Genomic DNA, 16,513 nt, shown 5'->3' with positions numbered 1-16,513 from the left:
ACAGCTGACCCAAACAATAAAATAATTTATAATGTATGATACTCCTTAAAATAAAACATGTAATAGTATGCATATGTTTTTCATTTCATCCTGATTTTATGGTCCAACTGCTATGGTCATGCACCATATACAGACAAGCCAGAGCTCTCTCCTTTTTTTTGGAGTACAAAATATGAATAGAAAGAATACTATGGAAAATAATCTGGGCCCGTACTCATGAAAAATCTTAATTTGTTTTAGAAATGTGAGCATAACCGTCTGAAAAACACCCCCAAAACATTACGCTCCCACAGCCATGTTTGACAGTGGGGATGGTGTTCTTAGAGTTGAAGGCTTCTCCTTATTATGCCAAATGAAGGCTACATCATTGTGGCCAAACAATTAAATTTTTGTTTCACCTGACCATAAAACAGAAGGCCAGAAGTCTTATAGCCCTTTCCTTAACTCCTTGTCTCTCCACAAATCAACAGCAGAGAGCTTCTGTTTTTCACCTGTTGAGTTGATTTAAACATCTGTTCCCAATGAATCAGGTGTAATTAGGATGCTTAAGAACAGCTTGGACTATTCGGAACAGTATAGAATTTTGGATTTTCCCATAGACTGTGACAGTTGGCAAAGGGTATGAATAATTTTGGACATGCCACTTTTTGTTCAAATTTCAAGTTTTTCCACAATGATGCCTTTTGTACATTGTCTTATTATATTTTGGGAGAAGCCTGTGTCAGTTCTGCTTAAAAAAAAACTTGCTGGTTGAATAAAAGTAACTTTAAGTCCTTAAGAATTTGCCAGGGGTATGCATAATTTTGGGCTGGATTGTGTATATATATATATATATATATATATATACACACACACACACACACACACACACACACACACACACACACACACACATATATATATATATATATATATATATATATATATATATATATATATATATATATATATATATATAGTGGCTGTGTGTGCGTGAGATATGTAAAACTGAAAAAAGTGTTTATGCAATTTCAAACTAAGGACCCCATACTTAACAGCGCCTTCTTTCCTTCCAGGCCAACCATCCAATCACAGTCTTTAAAAGACTGTGTCATACATATCAATGGGGTCAGCCCCGCCTCCTCACTAAAATAAACGTTTTTGTCTTTTCCTTGCTCAAAGTTGATCTCAGATTGGTCCTGAATCGCTTTGAAGCTAAGACTCCTACATAGAAGTTTTTAAGCTAAATTTAGAGCTTTCTTAGAGCCATATATAGATGAGCTTTAGAAGCTTTAAGAATATGGTCCCTGGTATGGAACGGTCAACACAGAAGAATCATGTTATTTCCAGACACAACAAACATTCCAGCAAACCATAAAACATAAATAAACATAATAATAAAGTAAATAATATAAAAAGATGACTAATTATGTATTTAATGTATTTAATAATTAAATCATTGTATTTAATAATACAAACAAATTAAATAATTGTAATGCCTTTTGATATTTAATATTACCAAGGCCATCTAAGAAGTATTTTAGATCCTTTAGAAAGGAGGAGATTTAAAATATCTGCATTTATGTATGTGTTTCACTGATAATATGCCAGAGCTCTCTCGTTTTTTTTATTGATAAAAGATTATAATGTACAAAGAAGTACAAATGCCATCAGAAAAATAATAAATAACAAAACACAAATGTGTCTCTCCTAATGCTTTTGTGAAATGGATACAAGATTATTCTTCCCTCTCTTTTCAGAATATGTGGTCATGTTTTTTTTGTTTTGGTTATTTGCATTGTGCAATTTTGTACTATTACATATTGTAATTTACCCTATTGATGAATAAAAAAAGAAGAAGAAAAAGAAGTACGAATGCAGCCATGAGCTCTCTCCTAGCCTGTGTTTTGCACCACGGGTGACGTCATCGCACGTGTCGTCATCGTTCCTATCAATGTGGACGCGAGCGGAGTTCCATTCATTACGTTAGCTGAAGATGAACATACCAAAAGATTCCAACATGGCAGTATCGGAGCGTAAACAAACAGACACGGATCGAGGCATCGTGGTAAGGAGTGCTTCTGTGTCCCCGTAAACGAGTTATTAACCTTCTTTAGTTTGAACGATCTGAAGCAGATGATTGGAAAAGCCACGAAAGTTTTAAAGTGACCACGTTGAAGCTAGCAACTACGGTTTTGCAGCCAAGAACTTCGCAATAAACCACTTTAACTTCGCTTTAAGCCTAAATTATGTCAAGAATCGCGTGTTTATGTGTCTATCGTCTCAACTCATCTGTATTTTATAGATTCGAGATGACTGGCCGGGATACCCCTTGGATCTTTTCACTTTTCCAGAGCATTATTTGGGGGATCTTGAGTGCGTCTACATCCCGCATGGAATTATCATGGATAGGTATGTCCGTTGTGACGTCATTCAGAAGCGAAATCATTTGTTCTTCCATTGATTAAACCTAGAAATGCCTTTATTTAAACACATGTTTCCGGCATAGAAGTTCTAAGTAAAACTTTTGAGTTGAACATATCTGAAAATTGCCATGCAACGTGCTAGATTACATTTAGATTTGCATGTGGATGCACTTAGTACATTTAATACTGTCACAGCTTTCACAGAATTGCAAAACCTCCCTATATGTCTACATTTTAAGATGCTCTGAGCTTCCTTTCTTCAAACAAACCATTAACTAAATAATAAGAAAATGTTCTGATGCTTTGCAGGACAGAGAGGCTGGCGAGGAACATCATGGATGATCTTGGCGATCATGACATCGTGGTGCTGTGTGTACTAAAGGGGGGTTATCAGTTCTGCGCTGACCTGGTGGAACGCATCAAAGTCCTGTGCTGTAACTCCAGTAAGACCCTTCCTATGAGGGTGGACTTCATACGTCTCAAGAGCTACCTGGTGAGCACACCAACATAGTAATTCTGTTCTGTTATTTTTCGTATTTTTTTGCTCACTCCAATTTTAATACTAGGCCAGTTTAGCATGAACTGCAAAGTAGCATGAAACTGACTTGGGTCATATGATGAATACTTAGTGGATACATTCATAGAAACAGATCTTTGTTTAGGAGTATTTCTGCATGCTGAATTTATTGGTCTTGCATGTAAATGGCTGTGTAAATGGTCATTTAGATAGTCAACAAAATATATATGGAGCCTCATTCATAAAGCAATATTTCAGAAGCAAATTAAAATTTCCCCATCTTTTACTCCTGACTGAATATGACATTCTTCTTGAAGAATAATGCAGTCGGAGTCATAATACCACGTATCATTTTTCATCCAAGCGGTTGAATGGGAGTGAATGCGTCAAAGAACGGCTCGACAAGGCTCCGTGGTCTTAACAAAGGTCTTCATTGATACGCTTCAGGAATACCTGTGTTGAGACCACAGAGCCGTGTCCTGCCATTCTTCAATGGATAGATGCCCTTTTTGGAGCTACAAAATAGTGCCCACCATTCAATCCCATTTTACAGCTTGGAAGAAAAGTGATACGTGGTAATATAACTTCGCCTATATTATTCTTCAAGAAGAAAGTCATATTCAGACAGGATGCCTTGAGGGTGAGTAAAACATAGGGACATTTTGTTTTGCCTCTGAAATATCCCTTTAATATACAATACATGTTCTGAGTCTTATTGTGAAAGAGCTGATAGGTGAAATTAGAGGTGGACAGTACATGAGTAGTATACTCAATATCTATTCTGTACTTTTATTTTGAGAAAAATCTACTTCACTATATAAATTATGAAGATTATAGCATACTTTTTACTCCATTACATTGCATAAATTATGTTTTACATTTTTTTTACCTTTTGTATTTAAATCTAGTACATTTTTACTCAAATTAAGCTTTCTTTAGTCTTATTGAATTTTGTATATCTGTTTACTTGTGGCTCAGTGGCTAGAGCATGGCGTTAGAAATGCCAAGGTCCAGGAGATTGCGCAAATGTATAGTACAATGCAATGTAATTCACTTTGGATAAAAGCATCTGCAAAATGCATAAATGTGAATCTGCTGTGTTTGGGTGTAGTGCATCTTTTAGTCAACAGAGGGCGTCCTGACTTTGTTTGTGAAGTTTGGTTTCTCCCCTCAGGCTTTGAGATGGCAAGGTCAATTGATTTCCTATATGAACTTTGAGAGGAAGAATGATTTGAAGAGGTCACAGGGCAGTTATGTTTCACCACATTCCTAAAATATTTAAACTAAAGCAAAATACAGTTGTTAAACACAGGCTGGTATAGAGGAAATTGTATTTATTGTACTTTAAAATTGCTTTGAAAAAACAGTTGATAGATTTGAAATAATGCTAATACGTCTAGAACTATTATTTATTATTTCACGTTTTTACTTCAAACCAGAACGACCAGTCAACTAAAGATCTCCGTATAGAGGGAGCAGAGAATCTTCCTGTTTTGAGTGGAAAGGTAAAAACATTCTTTGACTTCTTATTTTTTGCAATAATTTAGTAAAATTAAAGGTATGAGAGCTTTAGGAAAAGCTGTATTTTTCCATACAGTGAATGCTTATGGTTATATGAAATAATAGACCAGTCATGTAATTGATAAATTTCACATCATCATCCAATCAGAACCACAGATCTGAAATGAATGAGAAGATGCTGAGGCTTTAAGTGTGCAGTGTGTATATGTAAGCTGTAATTAAGAAAGCAAATTCTTAGAATAATGATAAGTTCAGTGCTACGGTGAGTAGATTTCCTTGAATAATCAAGGTGTGTGTGTGAGAGTGAGAGAGAGAAGTATCCCCTCTTACAATTTTTCACACTGTTTTCTGTCTAAAGGCGCAGGTCATGACCATGACAACATCTATAGATCTTTTTTCTAAATGTAGAAACACTTCTCGTTGCATGCTGGGAAATAGTGATTGTACATCAGAGAAATGAGAGTGAGTCAGAGTTGGAATAACTGACATTGGTCGGCAGGGAAAATGACATTTGCTTTGGGTGTCTGGTTGGTTTAATGTTGATGTGATACAGGAGAAAACTTTTGGATCAGAAAACTTAATCGCTGAGCTGAGCTTTATGTCTCTGTTTTAGTGTTGAATGAATGAAGCTGTGAGTCTAGACAGATAATGTATTGTTCATATATTGGTAATTTTACATTGGTTTGGAGGCTTCCAGACAGCACTAAACTAATTTTATGCAAAGAGGGTTTGTTTTTCATTAAAATATGTCATACTGTTATAATCCAAGAAAGCTCAAATCAACTGGATGTAAATTTTATAAAGGGATTCCATGAAAATATGTCTCCTTATATTTTATGCATTATTAGAATTGATTAATGGTAAACATGTTTTCTTCATAATTACATTTTATTATGTAATGCAGTAAGAATATTGTCTGGTATTTCTTTAATAAATTAAATGATATGACAAATAAAAAAACTCTCTTAAAATAGGGGGTTTTAAATTCTTGAAATAATCTGGTGTGTCCTATTTCTGTGTGTCTGCATCATTTGATGAATGTTGTGATGTTCATACACCCAGAGTATTAACAGTCAGTTCTTTCTTGTCTTTCTCTTTACATGTACTGAAGAATGTACTGATTGTGGAGGTAAGTCCCCTGTCAGATTTGCTCTGTCTGTCTAGATAAACTCATACCGCTGTTTGTTTATTTAATATCCTTTTTAACAAAAGGGCTTTCAGATGTCTTCTTGCAAATTCCTTTTCTTATCGTCTCATTCTTACAATTTGAATGAGCCTTTCTGAGGTCAGTAAATCCTGTTCTGTTTGTTTTCCCATTTATTCCAACAATAAAAGGTTTATTCCAAGTTTTAATGGACTTGTTTTCTATCTTCCAAGTGATGTTTTCAATCCTAATTGTCAATTTTGCCAATCTTCCTAATGCAATTAAACCATGAATATATATTGTAGCAAACATACAGCGGACAATAATTTAAACACACAGTTTAGTAAATGATATTATATATATGATGCATGCATTCTACCAAGACATGTATTAGTTTATATCTTTTGTTTATGATGACATTTCATATTTGTGTCTTGATTCTCTTAGGCGATCGTTGACACTGGAAAGACAATGAAGACTCTGCTGGATCATGTTAAAGCATTTGGGCCCAAGATTATCAAAGTAGCTAGGTGAGTCCAGAGACTAACGCTAAACTCAGAAATAAATGATTACTATCCACCTAACCCACATTTGTATTGTTTCTGTCTGGTTGTGTGAATCTTCGGTTTGTGTGATTTTGGGGAATATGTTTGTATCTGTTGCAGTTTGCTGGTGAAAAGGGTGCCCAGTGGGACAGGTTACATGCCAGACTGTAAGTGATGACTGGAAGGGATACTTCCTAAGATATTACAATTCTGTCATCTCCTCAACTATATGTTATTTTAAAATGTTATGACTTCTATGGATCATTTTTTCTACACACAAAGTTTTCACATGACAAGAAGACCTGGCATATGTTTTGTCCTCTTTGGAGCTTCACAGCCCCATCTCTTATATCAATGAGATCCGCTTGGACGTTGTATCTTTGCAACATCTCCTTTGTTTTTCCCAAATGAAGGAAACATCATGCATGCAAAAAAAAGGTGCTTCGATGGCATCGAATGGCCATAAAGAACCTTTAACATCTGAAGAACCTTTCTGTTTCACGAAAGGTTCTTTCTGGCGAAGAAATGTTCTTTAGATTATAAAAAGGCAAGAAAGAGTTGGTTCTTTTAAGGAACTTTGACTGAATGGTTCTTTGTGGAACCAAAAATGTTTTTTCTACGGCATGGCTGTGAAGAACCTTTTAAGCACCTTTATTTTAGGAGAGTACTGGTTTGGAAAGACAAGAATGAGTAAATTAAGATTTAAATTTTTGGTCGAACTGTTCTCAAATGGTTTGCATATGATTTGTATTTACGTGATGATGCTTTATGTACTTTTTGTGAACGTACAGAAGATCAGCACTTTTCATTTCTTTGCAGACTTTCAGATGGGTTAGCATTTTTATTTCTTACACAAATGTTTTGATGTGCATGTGGCAAGTAGGCATTTAGGCCTACTGATGTTTACTGTGTCATATAGATTTTTTTAATTTGATTATTTATACTTTGAGACATGATAAATGGAAACACAAACTATTTATGGTTTAAATACAAACTACAAAAATTAAATTTTCAGTGCTTAATGTGATCTTTATTCCAGATGCTGGATTTGAAATCGCCAATCGCTTTGTGGTCGGTTATGCCTTGGATTACAATGAATACTTCAGAGATCTAAATGTAAGACTCCCTTAATCAACATTTGGCACATGATCGGTGTTAGTTTGAATAAAAACTGACATGATGATTATGCTGACATTAATTCTTTTTTATTGCCTGTATTCCAGTCTGCATGAATGTTGTTTGACACTTCTGTCAAAAAACTTTTTAAAGGCTTATTGCCAGAACTTCCCTAAGGAAGGACTCCACCCGTTTGTCTACATATTCCAGAATTTATAAGCAACAGCCGGAGTGAGATCAGCATATCAAGCACTAACATGCTACAGTGAAACATGCAGAACTTTCCCTTAACAGTAATTTTATGTTTGCTTTAACTGAACTGTAATGATGTATTATAGAAGCATGCATGTAATGTCTACCCAAAGCCTGAAAGGACAGACGGCATTAGCAGTGTGAGAATTAAGAAGGAAAATATCTCTCTGTAGCTGCATAGTGTTCTATTTATCTCCATTTGGAGGACTGGTTGCTAGGGGTAAGTAAGCTGTTGTGAAAAATGACACCCACTTCAGAGAACGCCCCGGGCTGTTATCTTAATTAACCAGCAATCTAGAATCTATCTCTCACATGCGTACATCATAGACAAAGAGTAGCTCTCACCCAAAACCTATTGAGCTGCAAACCTAGACATCATCAGAGATGTTGGCATCTGCTGACATCATCCTGGTATAAGTCATTTGATTCATCTGATGTAGGCCGCAACATAATTCTGATTTCTAGATACTCCATTTTGATCAAAACCTAAGGAAGCATAATCCCAGAATGCCTTGTGTTATGCACAGTAAAAATAACTAATTGATTAAACTGTAAATCAAGTACAGCTTTACTGATCTGTCACTTTTGTTTCAGGTGAGGTTGGATATGGATCTGATTTGTTTCTTTTTCTGTCTTTTTCCAGCTTTATGTCAGTCTTTGTCTTTCTGTAGATTTTTGTAATGTCTTTCTGTCTGCATTTCTGTTTTCTCTCTGACTATAAAGGAGAGGGGTTAAGAAGGTTATTAAGATTTGTTCTCTTGATGCTTGTTGTGCTGAATGACTTATGAGGATCTTTGTCTTTCTCTGCCCCCTTTCACAGCACATATGTGTGATCAGCGATAGCGGCAAACAGAAATATAAGGTTTGAAGGTCTCACTCCTTTGATCAATATCTGAATGTTGGCTCGGGAGGAAGAGGATGGATGTCGATCATACATCACAAATAAGATGTTATCAGACACTTTTTCACAGAAGATCCTCCTGTTGTATCTTACGGTCCTGTCTATGGCTATGTTTGGAACTGAATTCCACTTACTACTAAACTGTACAGTATATGCCTACTGCCTTTTTAGTTTTTTTAAACACTTTTTAGCTATTATTCCACAATAGTAGTATCAAGCAGTGATGGTGTACATTGTCACATGGCCTCATTCCTTCACACTGCATCACAAGTGCCTACTATTTATCAACTTGGAAAGTAAAGAGATGTGTTTAGTCAGCTTTAAAGACAAATAATGAAAGAGAATAGCAATGTATAAAATTGTGTCTGTACCTAATTCTGGTTCATTCATTACATTAGAAATAAAAAGTAAGGGTGGTGTCAAATGTGGGGTCAGATGTAATGTTAATGCATGCTATGAACAGTGTACACAGCACATACTGTAGAAATAGTAAAAGTTGCATGTTACAGTATGCTATTCCGAACATCGCTATGAAGAGACATTTAACCCAAAAAATGAAAATTCTGTCATCATTTTCATACCCTCGACTTGTTCCAAATCTGTATAAATGCATTTGTTTGTATGAACACTGAGAAAGATATTTGCAAGAATGATTATAACCAAACCGCGTTTGGCCACCATTGACTACCATAGTAGGAAAAATGGTAGTCAAAAGCGCCTCAGAACTGTTTGCTTTCCAATAGTCTTCAAAATATCCTATGTATCTCAAAATATAAGAATATCAGTCTATGGTAGTCAATGGTGGCCAGGAACTGTTGGTTACAAGCATTCTTCCAAATATCTGTCCTTGTAAGTAATTCTTTGGAACCACTTGTGGGTGAGTAAATGAAGACAGGATTTTCTTTTTTGGGTGAATTGTTCCTTTAATAGCTGTTTGGAATAGCTATGTTCTTCATACAAGGTGTGTTCATACTCTTGTGTTTTACCCATCATGAATAGTTGTTTACTTATGCTGTCATAATTTAAGCTTGGTTGTGTATAACACTTGACACAGCAAGCTCACTTTTCACCAGCAGATTTTTTCAGAGAATAATATGTGAATTAGCATTACAATTATTACTCTTCTTTTATAAAATGTCGTTTTGTATTCCAGCATTTGTCATAATGTTTACATTTTATAATATTTTCATGTATTTTAACAACATTAAAACTGAATGGATTCGTACTTGTTGTCACGTACGTCACTTTTCATTTCATGTACCAAACAATACAGATGAAAGCATGCCTGTTTGTTGACGGAGCATTCGATGTGGCATTGTTACGTATAGAGCAGCAGTCATACTTCAGTGACAGAACTCAAAGATGCCATACACCTGTACATGCACAATGGGATGAAGTACATCATAGCATATCTGGGTGTGTTACATAAAAGCCTCCATTGCTTAATGTTTCACAAGTCTCTTTTCGTTGTTTGGTGCATGTGAATTATGTGGTGCGTTTCTGTCAGATTCGATGGCAGGTCTATGGCATCAGCAGGTGTGTGTGCTGTGAAACCACAGATATTTGGTTCGAAAGGAAATATCACTTACATTTCTCATGGTTGTATTCATAGCACTGTGTGGAAATTGATGACTGTTTTCTTTAAGTGTTTATTACCGGTTTATATTGAGACAAACTTCCATTTTGGTTTGACAATGCTTTTTAAAACTTTGAACATGAGAGATTGCAAAGGTCATTTGTACATAAGTCAAACAGACAGACAACGTATGGAAACAGGAAAACTAGAGATAGATATATCATAACATTTTTATTGAATGTTTAATTGATATTTTATTTATTTTCTAGTACAGCTTTGGAACTAAAAACACAACATAACATCCTGATGGAAGAAGAGGGTTGATGCACACAGGACATTGTACAACAGGATTTTCAATGAAGTTATAATAATTTTAACCATGAATTGCTTTTGACTTGATGCTTATAAACCTGTCTCAAGCTTGACTTGTTTAACATTGTCCTCCTGAAATTTAAGAACATCGTAAATGAAGGCACGAGCCGGTTATATGGATTGATATTTCTTGGCCATTAAACATCCCTGCAGAGCCGTCATGAGACATAATAACTCCCAGAGCATGGCTTGCTATGTCAGTAATGGATCCCCTAGTGGGTTTACAGCTGGTAGCTGTGTTTTTAAGTTAGTGTTATCCTTGGCTATCTCTAAAGATGACGTCATCCAAATGCTAGAAATAAAATCCACGGTGACCCACCAAACCATGAGCTGGTGAATGTTGGTTTATAAGATGGCTGACCTGGGCAAGAATACCATAAAGGCTTGTAGGATTTTGTAGGCAGTCAGACATGACACCCACAGATCATGCCATAAAACTTTTGAGATCACATTAACTGCCGATACAACAGTGACTCAACTTTGCCATTCCATTTAATACTTATTTTAATACTGTGATACTTCAAAGTCTAATAGTTTAAGATTCAATATGCATGGGCATGCTTTTTTGACTGCAGAATTGCTGGGGGAACTTCCTGCCATAACTAGTCTCACAAGTCCATGAGTTTAAAGCAAGTATAAACCTGGCTGAGTTCAGTGTCTCTGCCCAACATACAACAACTTTTATGGGGTGAGCTAAAAGCTGTGTGAGCTTTTGTCCAAATTCTAAAGAAGCATATATGACACAAATATTGGGCAATAGAATGACCAACATTGAAATCCATTTAAGATGGTGGGTGAAGCTATCTTTAATAGATTAAATCCTAAAAATAATAGAAAAGTAATTAAAAAATAGATTGTTTAAAATTTTTGATTGTGGTTTCAAATCATTAGGTGAACTACAGGGAAACTCATTTCAGGTGGACTGTGAGGTAGATTGTCATGTGTCAGCTTATTAGCCTAAAGATAAACAGTGTATTGTGTTTTCAACTGGGTTGGAGGTTTCTTTGTCTAGACTGGATACTTAAAGGAACCATTCATCCAAAAAAGAAAATTCTGTCTTTGTTTACTTCCCCTCAAGTTGTTCCAAATCTGGATACATTTCTTTGTTCTGATGAACACTGAGAAAGATATTTGCAAGAATGATTGTAACCAAACCACCATTGCCTGCCCTAGGGAAATTAACTTTATAAATGTATTTGTTGTGTTGGACATAAAGTAAGATATTTTAATGTAAAGGAAAGCAAACAGTTATTGCACTTTTGACCAACATTGTGATATCTTTCTTTCTGTTCATCAGAATTATTTCTTTGGGATATAGGGTTCTTGGTTCAACACTAGATGGGCTTCATTGACCTTGGCCAAGCAACTGCCCAGTACCCAGAACACCAAAATAAATACCTAGCAACCACCCAGAGCACCAGCAAAGAAACACAATAAAAGACACTTAGAAACTCTATTACACCCAGACATTCACCCCCCAGCATTTATTCTTTCAATGTTACATAGATTTTCATTCTCTTTTGTGTAGTTACTTCGTTTCAACAGCTTCCAAAGAGCCTAAAACAAGCAAAATCCAAAGACAATGTCTAGCTGATGTTCTGATAGCAGAGTTTTTGTTTTGTTCCCATAATTTGCCAAATAGATAAAATGGGGCATTGAACGAGTGAGTGGGTATTCACAATAGAATATGGGAGGAGCCATTTTGTCCTTTCATACACCTGACATATGACTCCAGCATTTAAACAGCAGGACGGAGTTTCAGTGTATTGGGAAAACAAGGCTGCCCACTCTGTTTGCCTGTTCAACTGTGGTTTTGGTTAGGACTGTTTGTCTTTTCACTGTTGTCAAGCAGCAGTCTCTCAGAAGTTAAATAGTGATCTTTTTTTATGGGTAGCGTCTTTAAGGAAGTGACATGGATCCAGAAATGAAGTTACTTTCGCCAAATGATATAGGAATTTAAAGGGATTGTCCAAAATATCTAATGTCATTATTAATCCTCATGTCATTCAAAACATGTATATGACTCTTTCGTCTTTGAAACACAAAAGATATTTTGAGAAATGTCTCAGTGGTTTTGTGACCATACAGGGGAAGTCAATGGAAGTCAGTGTTGTTTGGTTATTAACGTTCTTTAAAATCTCTTCTTTTATATTCTGTGAAAAGAAAGTCATACTGCTTTGGAATGGCATACGGATTAAGGAGTTAATTATATAAAAGTGATCATTTATGGGTGAACTATATCACCCTAAGTCACACTCAATGAGAAAAGCAGATCTGTGGACTGTGTTTTGCACTGTATAAACTGAATTCAGGGTTTGAAATCATGGAGCTAAATTCAAATTCATGTTTCAATACATTTTAAGACCTCTTCACCACTTCAAGTTTAAATCGTACATTGTCGACACTTTAACTTAAATTTTCTATATACAGTTGTAATATAGCACGACTAAACAGTCTTAGTTTGTGATAACTGCTTATTATTGCAACATAATTCATAAGGGTTGGAACAAAGCCCCAGATAATAAATTGAGTGACTAACCCAATGCAAGGTTTATTAGAAGGAGAAACAAGGCCATGCTAATTGCCTTCTGACTCACAGTGGTGTACGCCTCACGGCTATTCCCAGAGACAGCCATCGTTCCAACTCATTTTCCTCCAACCATTTGCATGAAAACTTGCATTTGCCCATTAGTCAACGATGTTGTTTAACAACCGGGTGTGAATGGACCTCCCACTATTCGCCTACGCAATGATTAAATTCAGGCAGACTTTAGCAAATAATCTCTTTGGACAAATATATAAATATGTTTCACAATTTAAATACCTTGAAAATGGCTTTTATGATTTTACTTTTAAGGACCTTCATTTTCTCTAAATGTATTTATCAACTTTTTATACTTTTTAAGACCCCGCGGACACACTGGAATTAGCATAGATCCAGTCTGAACAAGGATCGACGCTGTTCCTGTTTTCAAGTTATAACTGGCAGGCGCATTTCCAACTTGGTCACAAGAAAGACACGCAGCTGACTGACATTCTTCCTGAGATGGCTGCTTCCCAGGAGAGTGTCTGCTGTGGCTTCAGCTCCATTTCTGACCAGACTGTAGAGAGAGGAATTCCCTGGGCTGGGAAGTATTGTGAAAGTCCCTGGTCAGGACGACCTCGGAACAAAGGCCACTCAATCCCTGCAACAGGTGGCCCCTTCTGCTGCCCGTGAATGAAGGGAACATACGTGCCTCTAGAAACTGAACGCATTTTGCAGGGCTCTCTGGCTCTATTTGTGTTTGTGAATATGCAGAATGATACAGATTTACAAAAAACTGATTCAAAAATCGAATTCAGAGGGTAAATTCTGTTGTTTACATTAACATAAATAATTACAATAGTTGCTATTCATTTATTTGTTTAGCAGGCACTTTTAAAATCTGTATTATATCAACTACATATATCTATGAAATATTGTCCTCAGTCTGCTTCATAAATCTGCATCTGACGATTATCGGCTCATAAAAGAAACAGTGTTACAAAACTCCCATTTAAATATTGACACTGATTAAAGTGTTTAGTGATGTCACTGAGATGATGGATAAACTCTGGTCAAGCGCTCTGAGATTGTGAGCATTGCTGCCACTCCTCGTGTGTTCGCTTTGTGGGGCACAGTGTGTGTGTGCACAGACATTCCACAGCCACTGCCAATCGCATGCCAAAACTGCCCGACCCTGCTTTGAACCAAGCCAACATGTGACTCCATTAATCCAGACAAACAGTTGTATTTGCGAAAGAAAGAAATGGAGGACAGAGAGAGGGAAAGAGAGATTGGAGGAGGCCATGGATAGAAGAATTGCCATTTTAAAGAAAACTATTGATTGAAATTCTGTATTAAAATGACTGGAATATCTGTATGTATGAGAAGACGATTAATTTGAGATCATAAAATCAGATTATTGACTGTGTTAACACCCCTAATGTTTATATTTATGTACACTTACAACACATATGAAGTCTTTAATCAATGTTCTGATTGAGGGACGCTGCCAAAGTATTTTTTCTACATATGTATTCTTCTACATAGAGCTGTGTTTTTTTTGTTATAGTGTTCTTTAAACAGTGTCTGTGTATCGAGTCAAAATGTGTAACGGGGTGATATATACACAACAACACTGTCGTTTTTGTGTTAAGGGACACAAAGTCCTAGCAAGACGTTCCATCCCACAACATTGTTCCATTTGTGCTGGTAGCATATGCCAACTAAACAATCAGAGATGGGAGGAAGCACATGAATCCCTATGGGTTTGAATAACACCCTTGTGAAGTAAAAATAAATGCAATTTTTGTTGGTTTACATTAGTTTTAATGTCATCAACGTTGATTTAAAATAAAATGTCAACCTTCAAAAATTGGACGATAAAAATAAGTCGGTGTGATTTACATTTATTTTGTGTATTTCTGCATCGTACTATTTAAAAACGACCTCAACAAATTGTTTTGAGAAAGTACTATTTGTAACAACACTGTCCATTGGACAAAACTTAAACAAGAAATGTTATACAGAATCTGATTGGACGGAGGTTTGCCAGCTCGCAAAAGGGTGGCGTTTCCAAGGATTCCGAGAGCGCTCGAGCCCCGATCCAGCGAATGCTGCGCGCGCGCGCGCGTGTTGAGTTGGACCGGGAATAGGAAAACTTTCTCACTGTTATTATCCATCAAAAACATTCGGAACTGGGATATAACGCGAACTCTCCCTTCTGTGTTGATGAATTGACCGACTTTGTGAGAATTTTCGTCCGCAATGGGCGTTCACAACGTTACATTAGCGCTTTATTCCCAACAGGTAGGTGCTGGCTAGCCATTACAATACCAGTTAGCCTTTACTTTGTTTTGCTAGCTACTCGTGCTAACAGAAACCCGTGGCATTGTAGATCATTCAGAAGACTCGAAGGTAACATATTCTGGTGCGAAATGCTTGTGTTAACTCAATAAAAGAAAGTTTGACACTTTTGAAGTGTGCGTGTTTTGTTAGTCGTGTTGAAGCAAACGACATCAATCCAGAGCAGAAAGTTTCCAGCGCTGTTAGCCGCACGGACACCCGTTCAGTGTAACGACACGACACTTGATCAAACCTCGTCGCTTACATTCCGAGAATGCTTTCGATCATGGGTTATAATCTTCTTTGAACGAGATACAACATGTTTAATGTGCTCTTGTGTTTGATATCTAACAGTTTGAGTTGTAAATTAATAAACGGGTGCACATGCGACCATGTGGCATTGTGGAAAAGACTCGTGTTTTGCTGGAATAAGCAATTTTTGAGAGTTAATCAGAATGGGCTTTATTGGCAAAGTGTGCACACAATACAAAGACATTTGAAGTGGTTTCCATGACTCTCAGTAGTTACATACATGCAGTATAATATATGTCACAAGAATTTGATAATTAAATACACAGCATAGAAAAGCACTATGCATGAAGTTGTAAGTAACTTCAGGAGAGTTTGTTACAGATGTGAATAGTAATGTACTGTATATTACAACTGTGTATAATGTGTTAAGTAAGATTTTACTTCGCAATGTGTCACAGGTAGAAACAAAATACTCCGGTTGTCAATTGCTAATGAGAAATTTAACTGCTTGTGGTCAGTTTACTTTAGGCAAAATGTTACAAAAACGTACAAATTTGTGTGTTCTGCTCTTCCAGGGTCATTCACCCATGCATGTGAAAAATGGGATTGAGCTGGATGTTAAAGTGTGATTTAAGGATATTTCTCTGCATGTGGACTGCAACGGTACTCCGGTGTTTCTGTGAAGTGATATGATGGACACACATTGGAGGACAGGAGATGGCGATGAGGATGATGAACTGAATTATGCTGTTGTATCTGCAAACTGCGAGGTGAGACCCATGTTTACTGTACAGTTATTACCTGGAGCGTCAAATTGTTGGTGGGTCCAACATAGATCAACCCAAGTTAAACCAATGTTTTCATTACCAGCTTAGTACTGTACTCACTAAGCATTTTCTTGATTACAAGTAACAAAGAATTACTATACGTAATCTTGTGTTTATTACAATTATGATAACTAAAGGATTAGGAATAAAAAAGCTGGCCTCATTTTAAAATATCTAAGGTCTGAAAGTGATTTAAAATGGACAGGGAAAACATTCAT

General features: G+C 36.3%; 2 protein-coding genes across 2 annotated transcripts in view; both read left to right on the top strand.

The window, feature by feature from the left end:
• The first annotated feature begins 1,924 nt into the window (after positions 1–1,924).
• On the top strand, positions 1,925–9,626 carry prtfdc1b (phosphoribosyl transferase domain containing 1b). The gene is made up of 9 exons (XM_056743487.1): positions 1,925–2,047; positions 2,285–2,391; positions 2,715–2,898; positions 4,362–4,427; positions 5,555–5,572; positions 6,035–6,117; positions 6,253–6,299; positions 7,172–7,248; positions 8,321–9,626. The coding sequence occupies exons 1-9, from the start codon at positions 1,976–1,978 to the stop codon at positions 8,366–8,368; spliced, it is 702 nt and encodes a 233-aa protein (XP_056599465.1). The 5' UTR covers positions 1,925–1,975; the 3' UTR covers positions 8,369–9,626.
• Positions 9,627–14,986: 5,360 nt separating this feature from the next.
• arhgap21b (Rho GTPase activating protein 21b) overlaps positions 14,987–16,513 on the top strand; it is a 45,517-nt gene continuing 43,990 nt past the window's right edge. Inside the window, 2 exon segments of the mRNA XM_056742883.1 lie at positions 14,987–15,180; positions 16,044–16,238. Coding sequence (XP_056598861.1) covers positions 16,158–16,238 — 81 coding nt within the window. The 5' untranslated portion in view covers positions 14,987–15,180; positions 16,044–16,157.

This window comes from Triplophysa dalaica, chromosome 3, assembly GCF_015846415.1.
Source record: "Triplophysa dalaica isolate WHDGS20190420 chromosome 3, ASM1584641v1, whole genome shotgun sequence".
Classification (NCBI taxonomy): Eukaryota; Metazoa; Chordata; class Actinopteri; order Cypriniformes; family Nemacheilidae; genus Triplophysa; species Triplophysa dalaica.
Note: the sequence above shows the minus strand (reverse complement) of the source record. Positions and strands in the feature narration are given on the sequence as shown.